At 33.3% G+C, this 22636-nt stretch overlaps 1 protein-coding gene across 19 annotated transcripts in view; it reads right to left on the minus strand.

The window, feature by feature from the left end:
- Nucleotides 1-22636, minus strand: part of BIRC6 (baculoviral IAP repeat containing 6) — a 230898-nt gene that overhangs the window by 56340 nt on the left and 151922 nt on the right. For 18 of the 19 annotated variants that reach the window (XR_012004549.1, XM_072770594.1, XM_072770588.1 and 15 more), the window contains 4 exons: nt 21227-21527; nt 18866-19083; nt 14486-14650; nt 13249-13417 (listed from right to left, as the gene is read on the minus strand). Coding sequence is in view for 18 of the 19 variants with exons in the window: in XM_072770594.1 (XP_072626695.1) it covers nt 13249-13417; nt 14486-14650; nt 18866-19083; nt 21227-21527 (853 nt within the window). In the remaining variant the exon portion in view is untranslated. The remainder of the gene's footprint in view (nt 1-13248; nt 13418-14485; nt 14651-18865; nt 19084-21226; nt 21528-22636) is intronic. The other variant, XM_072770579.1, reaches the window with a different exon arrangement.

Raw genomic sequence — 22636 nt, forward strand, 5'->3', positions numbered from 1 at the left:
AACAACACTGCCATGAAAACCTTTATATTTTTAGTTAGTACTTATTCACATATGATTATTTTCTTCAACTGCTTTATATTATTACTTTGCACATGAGAAAAAGAAAACAATAAATTTTATAAACATTTTCCCTAATGTGTTGTTTTAATTTTCAAACACATGAAAACATAGACATGAATACAACTTATACAGCCTCTTTCAACGTGGGTCAGCAAAAGAATGAAGCTTCAGAAAAGTCTTCCTTCTTCCATTAAAATTCTGAATAGCTTCCATTTCTACATTTAAATATTTGAAACATTAGAATTTATAATGATATAAATGTAGCCAGTTATCCAAAAATTTCCATTTGTACCATTTTATAAACTCATTTAATAAAGTACTGCACTTTTTATTCTTCCCAACCTGCTTCTACTTAAAATACAAAGAGAAACAGAACAGAGCACAAATCATCCCAATAAAAACTCCAGTAAGTTATTTTGTGGATATCGGAGGATTCTAAAACCTATACAGAAAGGCAAGACACTCAGAATAGCCAAGACAATATTTAAAAAGAAGTCAAAGAACCGCTACAACCAGACTCTAAGACTTACTATAAAGTTATAATAATCAAGATACTGTAGTATTGGCAAAAGAATAGACAAATAGATCAATGGGACAAAAATTCTACCAAAAATCTGTGCATGAAGGTTTATAGTAGCTTTATTCATAACTGCCAAAGCCCAGAAACAATCAAGATGCCCTCCAAAGGTGAACATATAAGTAAACTGTTGAATATCCAAGCTATCAAGCCACCAAATGACATGGAAGAGCCTCAAATACATGCTGCTTAGTGAAAAAATGACAGTGAAAGAAGGCAGTGTGAAAGGTCATATACTGCCTGATTCCAACTACGTGACATTCTGGAAAAGGAAAAACTTGGAGCTGTAAAAAGGTTAAGTTGTTAGAAGAGGTTTCAGGGGAGGTGAGGGAGGCTGGGATGAATGGGGAGAGAACAGGGAGTGTCTTAGGACAGGGACTCTATTTTGTATGACACTATAATGGTGGAATGCATGACACTACGCATTTGTCAAAACCCACAGAACTGCACAAAACAGAGTGAACCTATTATGAACTACTGCCTTATTTAAAAATGATGTACCACTATTACTTCATCCATTGTAACATGTACCACACTAATGCAAGATACAAGTAACGGGGCATTAGGAGGAGAAGAGAGAGGGAGTAGATGGGAACTCTGTAAACCTACAACTGCTTTAAAAAAAAAAAAGGTATATTAAATTAAAAAGTAAATACATAAAATTATAGTATTTTAGAGAAAATTATACAAGAATATTACTAATTCAAGACACAATGATTTTCAAAAAGTAGTTAAATGGTTGCAAGTTATCAAGAATAGCAGGGAAAACCACAAAATGAGAAGCTACCTGTCCATTTTACGGATAATGCTGAGGACAGCCTGGATTGCTAAAACTCATGTAAGAGGAGTCAGGGGAAAAAGACAGGAAAAATTTACTAGTACTGTATGAAATTTCTTTTGGATCTTTGGATCTAAAAATAAATGGGCATCGAGAAAATAAAACACCTCTTTTAAGTAAATGAAACTGGGTATTTCCTCCTATTCAAATGGCATTTATTTCATTTAATTAAGTTAGTAGTAGTAGGAAGGGCCAACTGGGAATCTTAAATTATGAAAATAAAGTATCTTCTCCTCATATAAGGAATGGAAGCAAAAGCTGAGGAGACAGGAAAATAAGCAATGGACAATGAGACTGAGGAGAGTCCAAACAGTGTGAGACATAAAAACTTTGGGTCTGGGCAGCCAGGGGGGCTCAGCAGTTTAGCGCTCCCCTTAGCCCAGGGCTTGATCCTGGAGACCCGGGATGGAGTCCCACGTCAGGCTCCCTGCATGGAGCCTGCTTCTCCCTCTCCCTGTGTCTCTACCTCTCTTTCTCTCTCTGTGTCTCTCATGAATAAACAAAATCTTAAAACAAACAAACAAACAAAACCTTTGGGTCTGATTTATAAAGAACTTTAAATAAATCTCATTGCTGCATCCTTTCTTATGCATTTTGCACTTAAAATGTCAAGGTTTTGTATGTTTGCATTTTTTCTGGCAACAATTAGTTACATAAACAAGTGTGCTCATCTTAATGTCGAAATCTAAGAGCTATTAACACATCTGGCAATCTATACTTATGTCTGGAACGTGGAACATGGTTATTAATACCTAATTTTGCATTATTTGTGTTTTTTAAAAAAATATTTCCAAATATAACCAGAGAGGAGAATTTGGAAAACTAAGGAAAAGCTAAATTATGTTCTCTTTTTTTTCAGATATGCACTTTTAAACTAACATGGATGGGTGGTCAGTGAACAAAAGGAGTCAATAAATAAACTCTTAATGAAAACCTGCCTGTTAAAACACAACAGAGCAACGTTTCAATCTTGAATTCTTTAATCCTATTTTTCCCCTGAAGAGTTGCATCAGAAAACCCTTAGTTGTCTTGATACTTTGATCCTTTTTATGCACGTGCTTCACTGTTATGATTAAATGTGACCAGCTGATAGAGAAAGAGAAGGACAACACTTCTGCAACACCATGTCTGCAAGGGTGGCTTATTGCTCCTTTATTCAGAAGTAACAGTGTGTGTTCAGTGACTGCTTACTACATGCAAGCAAAGTCACTATCTTCCTGATGCTCAGATATTTCCTGGTTGCTGAATTATGCAATGCCCGAAACAGACCTTAGAATTTTCAACAACTAAGGATACAGGTGTGTGATATCACTATAATTATTCCAGTAAGAGAAATTTTTTTTTTTTTTTGAGAAATTTTCTAATTTAAAAGTAGTAATGAGGGGTGCCTGCCTGGGTGGCTCAGTGGTTGACCATCTGCTTTCGGCTCAGGTCATGTTCCTGGGTTCCAGGGCCCCCAAAGGGACCCTGCTTCTTCCTCTGCCTCTCTCTCTCTCTGTCTCTCATGAATAAATAAATAACATCTTAAAAATTAAATTAAAAAATAAAAGTTGTAACTAGTACTAGAGTAAAATTCTCATTTTCTATACTTGAAACTATATATATATATATATATTTAAAGGTTTTATTTATTTATTCATGAGAGACATATAGAGGCAGAGACATAGAGGGAGAGCAGGCTCCTCACAGGGAGCCCAATGAGGGACTCGATCCCTGGGCCTGGGGGTCACACCCTGAGCTGAAGGCAGATGCTCAACCACTGAGCCACCCAGGTGTCCCTAAAACTATATTTTAACAGAGAAAAAGACATTCAAATGACTCAAAAGAAACAGAAGAGTTTTAAGATTCATCAGACAAAAAATTCCTAAGAAATAACCATAAATGTTAACATTTTTGCGTGTGTGTGAAGCTTGTATACGTTCAGCATGTATAAAAGCTAAAGTAATTCTAAGAAAAAAAATGAAACACATTTATCATTTGCTTATTCCTGGCAGAAGCTATCAATTTATACAGAATAGTTACAGTGAAATTTACTATGGATTCCTAATGGAGAAGACTCCTCCCTCTGGATGACTTGAAAACATTTGCCATCTTCAGTATGAAGCCTATTCAAATTTTTTTCACTTCTTTTTCTCTGAATACAAATAGAAGCTCTCCACAATAAGATCCATTCATCACTACCATGAACTAAAGCAGGATATCTGATAACACTTTATTCCTGATGCAGTGAAGAGTAAGGAAAACATCTTTTATTTGAAAACACTGACATTTAGTAATTTCGTTAAAATGTGATTATATGTGGATATCAGACAAAATGACAATAATTCACATTAAATATGTCAGTTTACATATACATAAAAAACTCAAAAATAAATTTATAGCTACTAAATACAGGATAATATATAAATGGCAGAATCTGATATTTGCCTTTTCATTACATTTTCTATTCTGTTGAACTGTTAAAATGGTAATAGATTTGAAGTTCTACTAAAATAACTCATCTATCATTTTGCATCATGTCAACAGACTAAAATAGAAATGCCTACTGAAAAATTATCCAAGGAAAATATGGTAAATTTATTTACTATTTTTCTATGTTGAAAGATATCTTTCCTAGAGATCTGTTTCATAGTTTTCTTTTTTTCTAGACCAAGAGATGTTCTGTCATTACTGTAACAAAAGACGTTAAAAAAAAGAAAAGGAGAAAAAGAAGGGTCTATTTTGGCCATATTAGGCATTACTGGGACGGCACTTCATCTCTTGTTAATTGTTTTTGTGTATGTCTATGTAACGCTCTGGTGGTTTTTTTCATGCAGCCTGGGGCTGCATCAGGAAATATACAGCTGTCACAAGAATGATTTCTAAGCAGATCCCTTAAAAGTACATTTCCTGAAGATTATGACACACATTCTAGGGTAAGTGCCTTGCTCTAAGCGCAGCAATAAATATAAACAACAAAGATTTAGTGCCAGAAAACATACAAGATTTGGTAATATAAACAAGACACAAGGGACACCTGGCTGGCTTGGCTTAGTAGGTGGAGCATGCAACTCTTGATCTCAGGGTTAGGAGTTCAAGCCCCACATCGGGTGTAAAGATTACTTGAAAATCAAATCTTAAAAACAAACAAGACACAAAAGCAAAAATGCCACACACGTTATTCTAAATATACATATTGAATACATTTTATTTACAACCAGTTGCATTTAAATGTATGTTTTCTTTAAGCCAACTAACAATCTACCTAATATAGGATAGGAAAATTTAGTCAGAATGGGAAAGAAGATGAACAAAATATACAGAAAATATTAGTCAGCATTAATAAACACTGAATATTTTCAAAATGACATCTTCTTTTGGATTTATATATATCCCAAAAGAAATGCATGCTTTATAATGATTTTTTTGGTATGCAACTGTAAGATTACATTAACGCTACATGGAAAAAGCATCCAGTTTTTTCCTGATCAATCTTCAGTATGTGTTGGCTTTCTCTACTGAATTTCAGTAATAAAAAACAAAAACAAAATAGAAGTTCACCCAAAGTGTAAAAACCTCAACTCAATCTAGTAAAATATTTGTTTATAGAATGTTGATTTAAGTGAACTTAAAACTAATGTGAAAACTAAACAAATTCATTATTCAAATATTTAATTTTCAGTTAAGGAATTTATCTCCTTATTTTGCCTAACTTGAAACATAAAATCATTCCCTATGACACATATACAAAAACAAAGCAATCAGAGATCCTTAAATTATTTCTCTGTGAATTATATATCCTTTCAAGTATTTGAATACTAAAATTTAATCCCTACTTATTTGCAATTAACAAACCCACAAAGTAAGGTGATAAATGTGCCTATCTTGAAAGATAATCACATAACAAATTTAATATAATTGGTAAACGAATTTATTTAAAAGACAGTTCTTCAACAAAAATAGTCAATTTTTTTGTACAGATCTGATAAATTTGATTTTTACAAAATCCTTCCTAACTAAACTGTATTTCCTCCTCTAGAAGATGAAACTTTAGAAATTATACTTGAGTAAAATACAGTTAAAGGAAAAAGGCTGAAATTAACATTAGGTACAGAAAAGACTAATTTTTTTTAACCAGAATATCCTTAAATTCTCATTACAACATAACTACATAAACTTTTCAAAAACTATTCTTTGGTATTACATATTAAAAACAAAACATAGCTCTGCATTTAAGATTCTCGCAAATGAAATTACTGAAAGGACATCTTAAGTAAGCATCATATTTATCCATTAGAAACAATTAGAAGGTGTTTTACAGCAGAGCTATGAATTTCATACAGTTAGCACTAACTCTATCATATATAAGTGCTATAATGGAAATATCAATGAGTTCCATACAAATATATTGATAAAAATAACTTCTGCACCTAATAATTCATATATAATATTTAATCTTCCTTGCAATTTTCCAATTATTTAATTTATTGAGTTTAGACTCCTCAACCAAACCTTAGCCAACAAATTGTTTTGGGGATTCATGTGTTGACTTTCTCTACTAATATACCTAGATATTGTGAACTGTGACGCAAGTTGGCAGTTCAGTCAGCAACTAGACAAGAAAAATAAATACAGAGAAACACACATCAAAGTATCAAAGACTGCCAGCAGAAGATCAAGGTACGTATGTTTTTTACACAAGTCAGGGCCAACTTGTTCTATTCCAGCGAGAGGGGCATTCCACCAGGGATCTCGTTTTTTCCTCTCTTTCTCTCTGAAATATTTTATAGTTTCTCAATGTAAACCTAATTAACTGTTTTAGCCAATTCCTTTATTATGTTTTTTTTAAAGTATTCCTCTATTTATCATATAAACATCTAGTTCGTGTAATATTTAATCATATAATAGCAATACAAGCAGCATACATTTGAAAGCAAACACAACTTTTAATAGATTTACAATTTAATTATTGAGAAGAGAAATATACACATACAAGTCAAGTTGTTTATAGAAGAATTGGAGAGTTATATTTCATTTGGAAAGTTGGTTAGGTAGAATTACATTAAGCAAATTTATACTATAATGGGACTACAATGGAAGAAGTAAAAATACAAGCATTAGATACACTGGCAACTAATAGGAAGGGAAAGATCACTTTACTTTGGTTAATCAAAGAAGGGATCTCTGACATTGCAGATATTTTATCCATACAAAATTGTACAAATCATATCAAATGGAAGCCCATTTAAATTTTAATTAAAGCAACCAAGTCCCCCTCCTTTAAAATTTACTATTATTTAACAGAGTGATGTATTCTATACCAAGGAAATATATTCCCATATATGCCTTGATAAATGTAAGAATTCCAGATAAAAGGAACATTTGTTGATGAACGCCTATGAGCAAGACACTCCAAGTGAATACTAACATGATCAAAATATGGCACCCTGTACTCTTTTACCAAGAATGAAATGGTAGATAGGTCCTGGCAGTATCTTGTTTTTGAATCTTCTGTAGAAATAAATACACTAAATGCAGGCAAGCAGACCAAATATTTTTGTACTCCTCATTTAATTCTTTTTTTTTTCTTTTTAAATATTTTATTTATTCTTGAGAGATAGAAATAGAGATAGACATAGACATAGACATAGAGATAGAGAAGGGAGGGCGGGGGCAGAGACACAGGCAGAGGGAGAAGCAGGCTCCATGCAGGGAGCCCAACGTGAGACTCAATCCCAGGTCTCCAGGATCACGCCCTGGGCTGAAGGCGGTGCTAAACCACTGAGCCACCCGGGTTGCCCTCCTCATCTAATTTTCAAGAAAACCGGGGCCATATTATAACACAATTTGGGATTAAAAACCAAATGACATGCAACTCTACTTAGCAGAAGAATCTTTTAAAATTTTAACCCTTTACTGATAGACTGTTTATTAAAATAGTGCAAAGAAACATACATAATACAACTCAAAAATTTCGAAAAACTATTACCAAGAAAACTGTTAAGATATAAAGTTAAGTACTATGTCATAATGGCTCAATAATTTCTACTTATTTGTTCCCAGGCAATGTATATCAACAAAATAACTTTTCAAAAATGATGATTTACATATTTTCTATTGATAAACCAATAGCTTTTCTTCTTTTTTAAAGATTTACTTATTCATGAGAGACAGAGAGAGACAGAGAGAGAGAGAGAGAGAGAGAGAGAAGCAGAGACATAGGCAGAGTGAGAAGCAGGCTCCTTGCAGGGAGCTCGATGTGGGACTCGATCCCAGATCCTGGGATAACATCCTGAGCCAAAGGCAGACACTCAACCACTGAGCCACCCAGGCATCCCAAACTAATAGCTTTTCATGGTACAACCCTAATTTAATCTCCAAGCTCCCAAAGAACAATAGGCCCTCCTGAATTTGCTGCCTTTAAGACCAAAAAGATGGGTACAGGGTTGGGGGTAGGAAGAGAAGATTGTACATTTACTTTATTTGTACAATTGTATATTAAATTAACTTTTTAGTAATAACTTCAGGTTTTAAAGAATGTGGTCATATTTAAATTAAGACATTTGCCATAACAAAATTAACTGTATTTTCAAATAGGATAACTCATGAAATTAAACTTGAGTTGACTTTTTGAGAAATATAACCAAAGATAATATACAATAAGAATTCTACACATGGAAAATCCAGTGTGAGGGAAATCAGATGGTGTAATACAGCTTGCAGTAATGGGTTTTGTCCCACTTTAGCTAGCTATGGAACTACCAAACCAATACTGTGAAGATGAAAAAATTTTAATACAAATATATATCATTTAGCTAAGATAACTAGACAAGTTGGTAGGTACTCTATAATGTACCCAACAAAAAAGTCCTGTGCTTGTCTTCTCATTTCTACCTGTTTCTAACACAGCATGTTTATTTACTTCTCTTTTCCATACTGAAAAAAAACATTTATATCTTGCTTCAAAATTTGAAAATTTGTGGGGCACCTGGGTCATACAGTCAGTCAGTTAAGGGTCTAACTTGGTTTAGGCTCAAGTCATGATCTTGGGGTCTTGATATGGAGATGTCAGCTCCAATGCTTAAGATTCTCTGCCTCTGTCCCTCCCCTTGGGCCCTGCTCTTTTTCTTTCTCAAATAAACAAAATCCTTAAAAAAATTTTTTTTAATTTATGAGTTTAATAACGGCCAAATTACTGCTAAACAGTTAAGCCTGGAGAAATGAATAAATTTCTTTGGATTTTATTTTTGTCATTTGTCCCTTCCTCATCTGTAAATTGGCAGGGACTGAACAGGAAAATTCAAATTTTCCTTTCTGAAACTATATTTACCTCCATGCTATGAAACCAGCACTAAAATGGTAGAGATTTTATTACACTTTGATAATTAATGGCAAGTAATTTAATGTGCTTAATGATGCTGCTTTCTGAAAATAGGAGCATGTCATTTTCCAAAATGGCACCAAGACAACGTAAGGGTGAGGAACCCTAAAAGTAACATTCTACATTCATTAACGTTTTTTTAAACCAATATTGCTAGCAATGAAATAGGATCCCCATCTAGTGGCCAGCAGGGTAAACTGCATGCTTAAAGAGCATAACTAACATAAATGTTAATTAACCATGGCTTGAGAAAAAATGATTCTTGTTTATAAGGGTCATACAGCTTTCAAAATAACATGGCAATTTGAAAAAGAAGTTAAAATGAATATATTCTTTATACAAAGATTTTCCTATCTACCTAACTACTTTTTTAAAGAGTTTTTATGATTTCTTTTAAAATTGATACTGGAATAAAACATTTAATTCACTTGTTTCAATTACCCACCTTGAAGCTCTGGCTTCAGATTTACTGTTTTATAATTTTTCTAACAACTCTCTTATAAATTTAGCTCATTGAATTAAGTTCTTTCAAGAAAAATTTAAAAATACATACACAACACTGCTTGGTACACAGAATTGACCAACAGAGTAATGTCACTGATTTCATGTTAATCTAATATACAAAACCATTTAACAGGTATCTTTATTTTACTTAGCATAAAAAGAACTTTTTAGGCTTCAAACATATTCAACTGTTTTAAGTAACTGGAACCATGCTATAACATTTGACAAATCTGATTAATTTAGCTAAATATGAAGACTTATACTGCCCCTATGATGCTGCCAAACCAAACCAAAAATTTCTCCATTCTTTCACTTATAACAAGCTTCTACATCTTCGTCTCCATGCATTTTCAGTCCAAGAGAGAGGCCAATATATGAAAAGGTTATAGTAGGAAAACTGCTATTAGTTTATTAAAAATTCCTCCTGAAATAGTTAATTCACACAGAAAAAGAAATATTAGCATTTTCTCCTAACAATGATAAGTCTGTATGAAGCTCCAGATAAATACACATTCATAAGAGAGCATCCAGTAATTTTTAAATTTTACAAATTAATCTAAACATAACATACTGGGTAAATAATGCAAAGCCATTACTATGCTATAAGTAAAAATGTTGAGAATTACTTATTAACCAAATTTAACAGGTATCATGACTAAATACAGCCAGTACCTCTCTCTGGAGAACATGATCACTGTCTCAGTTATAGAACTGTTACAAACTCAATAATGGAACACAGGTTGTCCTTTCCCCTAAGTAGTCAGTATGCACTCTTCATGCTGGTGATAATTTTGCAACTGCGAGTACTCTCTTTTTACCTCTGATGCAAAGATGTACACAGTTAAAAGTGCAGATCAATCACTGTGTGCAATTACTGTTTATCAGTATGGCCAGCATATCGTTAATTGCTTAAAATTTCTGGCCAATTCTTAAACTTCCACCAAAATAAAACAGATTTATAGCTAACCTGCTACAAAGCTAGCCTTCTAAGAACTTGAAGTCTTCATTAAAAGAAACAAGGAGGGACGCCTGAGTGGCTCAGTGGTTCAGTGTCTGCCTTTGGCTCAGGTCGTGATCTCGGGGTCCTAGGATCAAGTCCTGCACTGGGCTCCCTGCATGGAGCCTGCTTCTCCCTCTGCCTGTGTCTCTGCCTCTCTCTCTCTCTCTCTCTGCGTCTCTCATAAATAAGTAAATAAAATCTTAAAAAAAAAAAAAAAAGAAAAAAGAAAAGAAAAGAAACAAGGAGGAGCAAATTCTGGTATTCATGTCAATCTTTAATAGTAATTAAGAAGAAAAGTTATAGGATTTCAAAGTACCTAACTAGTACATTAGGAACTGCAAAAGGACAAAAAGGAGGTAGGAAGGTAGTTAAGAAACCACATTCAACAGTCAATGGCAGGCCAATGAAAAAAGTAGGGCATACACTACTTTATGTTTCTATATTTTGTCTTGTTTGCCTATTGTTTAAAAACACAGAAACAAAATGTGTACTACTTGACTACAGCTCTTAAAAGAGCCTATTGCATCATACCTGTGTTTTTGTATATTACCTGCTGGTGATGTAAACAAACCATCTCTTGAATATAATGTCTCAAGTGAAATTATTAGCACTGTTCTCACACTTAAATACCAACTTGCCAGACAGTCTATGAAATAAATGGTGTACCCTGTAAAAATGTCAGTATTATGAAAGACAAAGAAAAGCTGGGAACTGTTTCAGATTAAGAGAAGAAATATGACAAATAATGTAGACGATTCTAGACTAGATACTTTACCCTACCCCACCACCCAAAACTGCCAAAAAATAACAGTCTATCAGCAAATGATAAAACTGGAAAATGGACTACAGATTAATTTTCTAAAATTGGAATTTTACCAACTTCCAGGAAAAATGACTAAATACTTTGTTTAGATTTAGATTTTAAAATGCTCTCTAGAAAACATTTTAACCAAAAGAGATTATAAGTAACATATTTACCAATACAACATTAAACTATATTTTCTTAAAAAACAATTCATATTTAGAATATTCTACGTAAGCATACTTTTCTCACAAACTAAAGACCAAAATATATCACAAACTCAAGAATAATTTTCTCTGATCATCGAAAACATCATTTAAGAGGCGTGCTGCCAAATGATCTGACCTATTCATCTCAATTAAGTCACTTTTAATTAATTTATCTTACAGTATTATTTCAAAATAATTTGTTACCACACTCAAATATGAATATATCAATTCCAATTATATCACAGAAGAAGGTACCAGATTCAAGCACATGAAGCTAAACCCTGGGCTAAAACACATACACACACACACACACACACACACACACACACACACACCTTTTAACTGGTAAATAGTCACAAAGATCAAACTCTGATTTGTCATATTAAATTTCTAAAATAGTTCCAAGATACAGTATCAAAGTCTCTGTAATTCCACATGGTTACTAAAACCAAAGTTAATAAATCACAGTTTACTTATTAATATACACTTACCAGAAAATGTACCTTACATGAATGAATACATTATTTTAAACAGTAAAAGTAGGTAACACTGGATTTCCTTGACCCTGAACCATAATAAACATAAAAGCTCAGTGTAATATAAAGACTGAATTACAGAACAAGACAAATTTTAAAAATTTTGAGAGGATATAAATTTTCAAAGTGAAGTGATTAATAAAATAATTTTAATAATGTGGAAGAAGATAAAAATCTTATCTCACTCTACTATTCAATTTCTCTATACAGTCCAATATTAAATTTTAGAATCAACATCTACAACAGTTTAAGTACTTATAGCTCTCTAAATATTTTACTTAAAAAAAAATATACTGTGTATTTCACACCTACTTTTAAAAAAAGATGAATGTGACGTATGAAACAGGTCAGTGTAAAGAAAAAAAATCAACCTAAATAATCTATCACTTCAACATTTTTATGAAGAAATTTTAGGTAACTAGAAAATTATATGCTTTTAAAGCCTAATCATCTCCATGATAGTAGAAGATAAGGGGCAGCTACCACTTTTGAAATAGAAATACCTTTTCCATTCATCCAACCATGCATTAAACTGCTCCAAGCACCAAATAGACTTCAAGACTTATTCCCATTACTTTTCTTACTTAGTCTTCCTTAATAGTCTATTTAAATGTGTAAATGTCTATTTTCATAAGTAAGAATATGAATAAAGACAGAAGAAGCAGAGCAGATTGTTGAAAATAAAAATAAAAAACTAAAAGTTCCTGGCTAAAAGGAGATGTTAACTGTTTGTTTTCCTTGGTAATATGTGTAAACAAAATACAACTTTCAATTATTATTTAGGAAAAGAATACCAATTCTTGGGACTAATTTCACAACTAAGGTAAAAATAAACTAGTTTCAATTATCAGTTGCATACTGGCAAAGTACTTACAGTACTTTTATTATTGAATTTGTAAAAGCTAGTACTCTTATTATTAAGTATCTATGGATTAGAATAATTTATCTGCCTTTCTTCAAATTACCATCATCTGATATTGTATAGTGTTTGAGATAAACAAACATTAAAATGCAAAGAAGTTCAATCAACCATATTTAGCTCAGAATATGGTCATGAAGCTGCCAGCCTTTGCCCCATTATTTCTAGTTATACGTTACTTTTTTTTAAAAAGTACATTCAGAGGTTAAAACAAAGGGATAATGAAAACTTTGATTTTGTGTTCCAGGACAGGTCACAACACAGTTATCCATTTAGGAGTCCTTAAAAACAACTAAGTATCTCCAGAATAATTAAGAAATAAATCCATTAATCTCATATCTACATATACTGGGGAAGACTAATACCAAATACTTCGATTGTATCTTATTATTTTAATAGATTATAAAATAAGTTAACAAAGGACTAAGGAGAATGTAATTTACCTGAATCATTTCGAAGATAAGAGGACATAGCTGGGATGAGGCAAGACTGGCTGAGCAGCTCTAGAAGTACAGAAGGAAGGGCATTACTGTTCTGAACTCGACTCTCATGAGATGACTGGGCCTCTCCATTTATTGCACCACTCACAGGATTTATATAACTTGCAAGAACCTAAAAATAAAAATTGTTGGCTTTAAGTTGGATTTTAGCTTCACACACTTTAAAAGTCCACATTTTGTTATTCAGAGTACCAAGAGTTTATATTTTCAAGTCAGTCAATGTCTATCTTTTAAAAACAAGATATTTTTTTCTTCAGATCTTTAAAAGAGAAGGGTGTGCTTTTAATATGATGGTACACTACAGCTAGACATACAGAAAATAATCCAGCTAAGAACACATACTTAAAAACTTAGCAGCAGGGATCCCTGGGTGGCGCAGCGGTTTGGCGCCTGCCTTTGGCCCAGGGCGCGATCCTGGAGACCCGGGATCGAATCCCATGTCAGGCTCCCGGTGCATGGAGCCTGCTTCTTCTCCCTCTGCCTATGTCTCTGCCTCTCTCCCTCTCTCTCTGTATGACTATCATAAATCAATTAAAAAAAAAAAAAAAAAAACTTAGCAGCAATTCTGATATTATTTTATTGACTAGATCCACTTTACAGTTTGAGAGTGATCTTAAGAATTTCATACTAGAATGTGCCTATCACTATAGAATTGCAGAAAATAAGGCTCAAAGATTTGACCTATTTTAGTCAATTAGTTGATGCAGGGACTAAAGCTAATATTTAAACACCTCCCCTTCTCATATTGGTGCTGTGGGACTTTCCATACTTGTTCACTTGCCTGATTCTAGAAAAGTCATAAAACAATATGAAAAACGAAGCTATAAATCAGTAATTTTTTTAAGAGTCCAGATACAGCACTTTAGATGAAAAGATGACTAGAAGAAGTTAAAATGGTATACATTATCCAGTTATTGGAGAATTTCACCCTTGTCACTTTCCTCTCCATGAAGAAGCTGAGAGGGAGAAATTTATAGTCACAAGTAGAGAAGAACAATCTTTGTATAGTGGTATCTTAAATGTACTGAGAGCGAGGAACATAATGTTTTACAGAAATAGCTGAGCATGAGTTGGATAGTCAATACTTAAAACTCAATACAAAAATTTAAAAATTAACTATTTTATACAAATGCAAAAAATTTAACTGTTATCACTGAAAATATCAACTTTGTAAACATACCTGCAGAAGACAGGTAACATGTTCTTCTTCCAGCCTCTGTTTGGTTAAAGCTTGTTCCACATCCCATCCAGAAGCTGTAGAGCCTGTTCCAAAGCCAGTTCCTTTGGCCCAATACAGCTGCTGTTCTTCTGTTGATGTAGGGTTATGAGTGCTTGATACCTGTGGCTTATAAGAAAAAAATATGAAATATTTTATATGAAATATATGATAATATATGAAAATTTCTATTTGGTTTTATTTACCCTCAAAAACATTTATCAGTACAAATGAAAATAGTTTAGCTGCTAAACAAAATAGTCTGAAGACGGCTCAAAAAATTTAATAAAAGATTACTATGTGACCCAGCAAATCCATTCCTAGATATATAGCCAAAGAAACAAAAACTGATAAATAGGTCCACAGTGAGATTTTCTTAATAGCCAAAAGGTCAAAAAAACCCAAATACTCATCAAAGGATAAATGTATAAACTAATTGTGATACACACACACACACACACACACTAGAAATACTCAGCCATAAGAAGTAATGAAGTACTGATACATGCTACTTTGTGGATGAACCTCAAAAACATGCTAAGTCAAAGAAGACAGACACCAAAGGTAACATACTGTACCATTCCATTTACGTTAAATACCCAGAGTAGGTAAATACAGAGACAAAACACAAACTAGTAGTTGCTAGGGGCAGGGGGAAAATGAGAACAAATGCTTTATTTTAGAATAAATAAAAAATTTAAAATCTCAGTAAAAGATGGGATAAAGATGACAGAATTACTCTAAATTAAATAGAGAAAACAATGAAAGGAACAGGGATATGAGTCAGATCCCTTAGGATGAATCTAGTACAAGCATATCTTAGGAGAATTCTATAATGGTGTCACATGTTTTCAATTATAGTAAGCAAGACTGTTTCTATTTCTAGAAGGAATAATCCTCAATTTCTTTCTTATTCAGAATGTGATGTGTAGAAAAATCTCTTTGGCAAAAGAGGACATATTAAATGATGTGAGACAGAAGCAATTATTTAGAACGACTGGCTTTATTAACCTCAAACTCTGTAAAGGTTGATTATTATTATTTTTGAGGACCGTAAAATTAATTTTATAACAAAAACTCCCTTTTAAAGAATTTTCGTTAAATATATCATGTACATTCAAAACTAATTCGAATTAAGATTAGGTCATCTTAATTACATAATTAATTACAAGGGTAATTTAAGAGTAATACTAATATTTTTCATTTCTTTTTTTTTTTTTTTTAAGATTTGTATTTATTTATTCATGAGAGACAGAGAGAGAGAGGCAGAGACACAGGCAGAGGGAGAAGCAGGCTCCATGCAGGGAGCCTGACATGGGACTTGATCCCGGGCCCCCAGCATCACACCCTGAGCTGCAGGCAGTGCTAAACCGCTGCGCCACCAGGGCTGCCCTTTTCATTTCTTTTAATGGGAATATTTTCTAAGGAAAAAATCATGAACAATACTTTCATAAATTGATCTGCAATTTGGTTTTATGGATCTATGACTGAAAATGTCATCTTTCACATTTCATAAGATAAACTGTTAAATGAATGACAATTTCATTACCATATAGTTAACAGATTAACATTATTGATGAAAAGTTATTTAAAAAAACTCTATAAAGTGTAACATATACAGAGAAAAAACACAAAACAAGTTTAATGAACTGCAAAAACTTATAACTGTGCAGGTCAAGAATTAGATCACTGTACATAAGAACTGCTCCTATTCCATTGCCTACTCATCAAACCTTCAATTTCTCCACAAAGTGAATTATAATCCTGATATTTATACACATTACTTCCTTACTTTCCTTTGCTTATAAGTTTACTACCTAAGCATGAAACTCTAGCCACTATAGATTCAATCTAATTGTGAACATCATATAATTGGAATCACGCTGTGTAGATAGTCTACTATGTGTGGCATTTTAGTTGTGGTTATGAAATGCATCACTGCTGTTACATGTAGTTGGCTGTAGCCATTCACTTTCATTACCTTATAGTGTTCCGTTTTATAGTAGATGATAATTTGCTTACCCTTTCTACTGTCTCATTATTTTATCTATCCTAGTCACTTTATATTATGACAAATGATGACAGGACAATATTTGGCATGGTGGTCTTTGGAATTTTACACCTTCTGATGGGTGTGTAATCATAGTGTATTAAAGGTCTTCATTTGTACTTTTCTGATAACTAAGAAACATATCATCATCTCACATTTATTGGATAGTTAGGTATCCCCTCCTATACAAGTACCAGCCTAACCTTTCATCTATTTTTCTTTTAGGTTTTCTGCCTTTTCTTTTTGTAATTTTGGAAGCTCTCCAAATTATTAAGAGTATAAGTTCTTTATCAGATATACCCAAATATAGTCTCTCATATATATTTAAGGTGTAGTCTCCCATTCTGTGACTTCCCTTTTCTCTATTTTTTTTTTTAAAGATTCTATTTATTTATTCATGAGAGACACAGAGAGAGAGAGGGGGGTGGGGGGGGGGAGACACAGGCAGGGGGAGAAGCAGGCTCCATGCAGGGAGCCCGACATAGGACTCAATCCTGGGTCTCTAGGATCACACCCTGGGCCGAAGGCAGGCGCTAAACTGGCGAGCCACCCTTTTCTCTATTCTTAGTGATTTTGACGAAGAAAAGTTCTTAATTTTAACACAGTTGCTTTTTTCCAGCTTTTTTCCCTCATGGGCTAGTGCTTTTAAAAATATTCTTTTTAAGAAATCTTTGTCTACTCTAAGATCATAAAGGTATCTCTGGTTTTTGTAAAAGGGCATTGTTATATTTTGTATTACATATACAGATCTATCATTAGTTAAAATTAATTATTGCATATAGTGTACATTAAGGTTTAAAGATTCATTTTTGTTCCACAAGAATATTTACCTGATCCGAAAATCATTAATGATAAGATTATACTTACTCCATTATGTTGCAGAGTTACTGTTGTCATATCAGATAACCAAACACAAAGGGATTTAAGTCTCTATTGTTTGCTGGGCTTCTAGTCTATCCTTGTACTAATGCCACAGCTTAATAATAAATTTTGATACAGGATAGCATAAACCTACTAGGTATGCTGTTCTTTGAAACTCCCTTGGCTATTCTTGACCCCTTGCATATTCCCAAAAAATGTTAGAATTGGCTTGTCAATTTCCTTCAAAATAAATCTGAAATTCCATCAAACATAAAGATCACTTTGATAAGAAATACTATTTTTTAAAAATTTATTTGACAGAAAATTTATTGCACAAGCAGGGGGAGTGGCAGGCAGAGATGGAGAGGGAAAAGGAGAGGGAAGGGTGGGGAGAGAGAGAAGTAGACTTTCCTCAGAGCACGGAGCCCAATATAGGACTCAATTCTAGGACCCCGAGATCATGACCTGAACCAAAGGCAGATACTTAACCGACTGAGCCATCCAAATGTCTGATAAGAAATATTATTGAACTGTTGTATTTTCTGTGCCCACGGAAATAAACATGAGCACAGACCTCAGTTTATTAAAGATTAGTATTTCTTTATAAAAAAAACTTCACATATTTCATGCATAAGTGTCTTGCAATTATTTTTTTAGATTCATTTACAGATATTTTCTTTTTGATGCCTTTCTAAAAATATCTTTAAAAAATTTCTTTTAGGTTATTTTCTGGTATACAGACGTAACTTAAATACTGAACCTAGATACTGTATCCTCATTAAACTCATTAATTATTTGGGGGTTTTCTAGAAACATAACCAAATCATCTTGAAATAATGAGGGTTATTTTTTTCTTTATTTCCCTTGTCTTACTGAACTGGCTAGAAGCTCCAATTCAATACTATGATTCACTAAAGTCCAAGAAAGAAAAGGATGAGAGATCAGGGTATAAATTCAGCATATTCTGGGAAGCTTCTCAAGCTACTAAATCTTTGTTTTTCAAGTAGATGGGTTTACTTATGGTTTTTTAAAAGAGCCTAATAGGGAAAAAAACAATTCACAGTTTCTCTTTTAAATACCCTTTTTTTTAGGTGCACCTGGGTGGCTCAGTGGTTGAGAGTTTGCCTTTGGCTCAGGTCATGATCCTGAGGTCCTGAGATTAAGTCTCACATCGGGCTCCCTGTGGGGAGCCTGCCTCTCCTGCCTATATCTATGTCTTTGCTTCTCTCTCTGTGTGTCTCTGATGAATGAATGAATGAATGAATGAATGAATGAATGAATAAATAAATAAAATATTTTAAATAAATAAGTATCCTTTGTTTTACAAGCAAAAAAGGAGTACACTGAAATATTATTTCAGGAAAAAAACCTATTCTGTACTCCATGTTTAAACTTAACTTTTTCATAATCTAAATAATTAAAACTAAACCCACCTCTGCTTGATTGAGACTAGAGTTTGGTACTCGTGGGGCATGGTGGCTCAGAGCAGAGAGGCAGACAAGAATGAGGTGTAGTGCTCCAATTTCCAATGCCATCCGCCTGAGAAGCACACCATCATCAGTTGTCAATGGTGTAGTACTAAACAAGCTACGAAGGACATGGAAAGGAAGAGTTGGAAGCACATTGGCTGATGGAGACTGCAGAATATGACCTAGAATAAAAAGAAAGACAACATTAAAACTATTTAAGAACATAATAAAAAACAATATACAGGGTTAGAAATTAATAGTGATAACATAACAGACAACATGAAATATATTACTAAATTTATTAAAAACCCGAAGACAACAAATAGAATAATACCTGAAAATTTAATAAGTGTCTGGAAAAACTCTAAGATATCATATATGTAAACAAAAGTAGTTGAAATATATTTATATGTTAATTAATAGTTATAGACTATGTTGAGATTATTGTAAACCAGAAATTAAACTAAAACCTAACAACTAAAATAGAAGCATTGAAAGTTCCTCACAACAGTATAAAGATAATCTGATTGCCTTGGGAGTAGTTTCAACCATGAAAAGGTAACAAAACAGTAAAACTATTTTGTTTGGTCTGTAACACAGTTTTCTATTACATCTAGTTAGAAACGAATGCTAAATGCAAAAACCCAAAACCAAAAACTACTGCTATATGAATGGTGGATGAGAAAACCACCTCAGAAATGGATACCAGAATTACACTTTTTAATAAACAGTCATTGAATATTCACTAAAAAAAAAAAGGTGAAATGGCATAAAGGCAATTTTCTGCTAAGGGTTACACCTATCATTTTGTAAGAGTGCCAAAATACCATTTACCCTTCTATCTACTTAAATTATAAACAAAACAAAACAAAATAAAAAAAAACAACAACCCACAGATCAAGTAATTAGAAATTCCTGATCTGCGGCGCCTGGGTTTTAGCTCAATTAACAGTCTGAGCCACAGAGTCTGCTTGAGATTCTCTCTCCTCCTCCCTCTGCCCTTCTTGCTCTTGTTCTCTCTTTTGCTCTCTAAAATAAATAAATAAATCTTTAAAAAAAATTTCTGATCTATTGAAACAGGTATATACAATTTATATATGAAACCAAACAACTAAGATTACTTAGTACACAGAAGTTATAATTTAGTAAGTTATTACAATAACATTTAAAATAATGTTACCATTTTTAAAGAATTCCATCAATATGAAAATACAAAAGAAAAGAATGTGGGTTTTTTTTTTTTTTTGGTAAAATATGTACTTTGAATATTCAATAGCTTCAGAGTTACAGGATCGGCAAATAAATTAACATAGTTTTATTAAATTAAATACACTTGTAGTAAGGGTTTAATATTCTAACTGGCATGTTACAGATTTCAACTCTAATCAAAACCATGTGACTTTAAAATTAAGAACAATTGTTAATTTTCAAATGGAATGGTCATTAACTGAAGAATCATAGGTAAACTGAAAATCTACTTGCTAGGCTACCCTATATTAGGACTCTTTAATATTCCCTTAAAATTAACAGCCCAAGGGAAACTGCCATAGCTTTTTATTATTATCCTGTATTATTATATTAGAAAATAATTATTATGTAAGTTTATTTTCCACTTTCTATTTAGTCTAAACACTCCTTCGATTCATTTTAAGACAGACTGTCATGATATCATGACTTGGTTCATACATTTTAATAGATCTTCATTACTATTCAGAATAAAATCTGAAGTTCTTAATAATACTTCATGATCTATTATTAATCATAGCTTTTCAAATGAGCTCTCAGTGCTTTTTATGCAAATTGTCATCTGCTAACTTATCCTCTCTCATATATAATCTAAGCACATAAACACTGCTCAACTCATCTTTCTAGCTCATCTCAGCCCAGACTCTGTCCTTCCAGGCCCTACTAAAAATTACTATGCCACTGTATTCATATAGCTGGGTAGTAAGGAAGCAGTTTCATACCTCTGAGCCTTGATAATACTGTACCTCTCCCAAGTCTTTTGTATGCTTATATATATTGCTTGTTGCTACTTTTGGAGAACATTAGCTACACGACGGCAGGATCTAAAGAGCTGCTTCATTTTTGACTGCCTCTGATGGTATCCAGCAGTTTTATAACCAGTGAACACATTTTGTATGAATAAAAAAATGAAACTGAAGATTTTTTAGGCCTTGCTGTATGTATCATTAGAATGAAACTACCAACACAAATCATATAGCAGTTTTACTATGAAAGAAATAATGAATAATAGGCACTGCTCTGAATAACTTTTACACAACCTACCTATGTTTAATTTCATTAATAATTTCAAAGACTTACTTCCTTCTCCATCATCTGTCACTCCCAATACCAGTCGAAGAAGGCACTGGGCGTGTTTTCTCTCTTTCAGTAGCACTTCAGCATAGCCCGGAAGACGAAGAAATAATCCAAAAGCAGCCAAAGAATGGGCAGGTATGGGAGACATAGTCTGTACTGCTGATTTGATAGGTGGAGGTTCAGCTGCAATGGTTTCTGGTGCTTCATAAACTAATTCCCCTGATTGCTCAATTGTCACCCATTCAAACTGATCGCTATCTTTTGGCTTTTCTTGAGTGGTTGAAGTTACTACCGGAGCACTCACCTAAAGAAAAAGAAAATATCTGCTTGGCTATTTGTGTGTTCAACATCAGGTTCAAATTAAAGACTTGACTTTAAATGATCTCCTCAAAATAGAGGAATAAAAGGACCAATAAAGGGACATGTTTTTAAAAAGCTCCCAATCATCAGGAATTAAATGATATCATGAGCATGGTGGTATCTGATAAGTACCTCTACTTTAAAGTTAGATACATACATCCATACATTTATTTATTTCTAGGTAAAGTTGCTGGTTTATCCTTTCTATCAGTTAAGAATCTATAGACAGTCTTTAAGACTATGTAAATATCTTGTTTTTCCTCCAAACTTCAGTTAGAATTAGCACTTTAAAAATTCTTACCTAAAACAATAATTACTACAGTGGTTGCTAAATAGTGACTTTCTACCGTTCCTTCTACATTTATTAGTTGGCCCTGAACTGCAAGTAAAAATGTTCCCTTCTTCTCTATTCATTCATTTATTAATCTCTAACAGTATAGAACTCTAGGGTTCCCTGCATATAGATCAGGGTGGATCCTAAATCAGTGCCAGTTGTCTTTATAAAGAGAGAGAGATACAAGACAGATGGCTGTGTGAAAATGTAGGCAGGAATTGGACTGGAGGAGCTACAGGCCAATGAAAGCCAAGTGCCAGCAACCACCAGCAGCTGAGATGAGACGGATTCTTCCCCAGAGCCTGCATGGGGCCCACGGGTCTTGCAACAACCTCATTTCAGACTTAGAGATTCCCTACCCCATAGAAGAATCCATTTCTGTTGCATTAGGCCATTCAGTTTGTGGTCCTTTGTTAGGAAACATATATATACACACACATATATACACTAAGTACATGAAATTACAGAGAATAATTCCCCTACTTCATTCAATAAAATCAAGTGCTTTGTATTTACAACTTTCCATGAGTCACACTCCTTCCTCCTTAATAAAAGAGCACTGAAAGTACCTAAAGTACCTACATCAATAGTAACATTAATTAACAGTTAAGAGGTTAAAGCAGTTTGCTTTTAAAACTACCTGAAATGGAAATGGTACCTAAAACAGGGAAAAAAGCTAATCAAAAAGACAGTGCATTTGGGTAGAGGTATATACTACT

This window comes from Canis lupus, chromosome 12, assembly GCF_048164855.1.
Source record: "Canis lupus baileyi chromosome 12, mCanLup2.hap1, whole genome shotgun sequence".
NCBI classification, from domain to species: domain Eukaryota; kingdom Metazoa; phylum Chordata; class Mammalia; order Carnivora; family Canidae; genus Canis; species Canis lupus.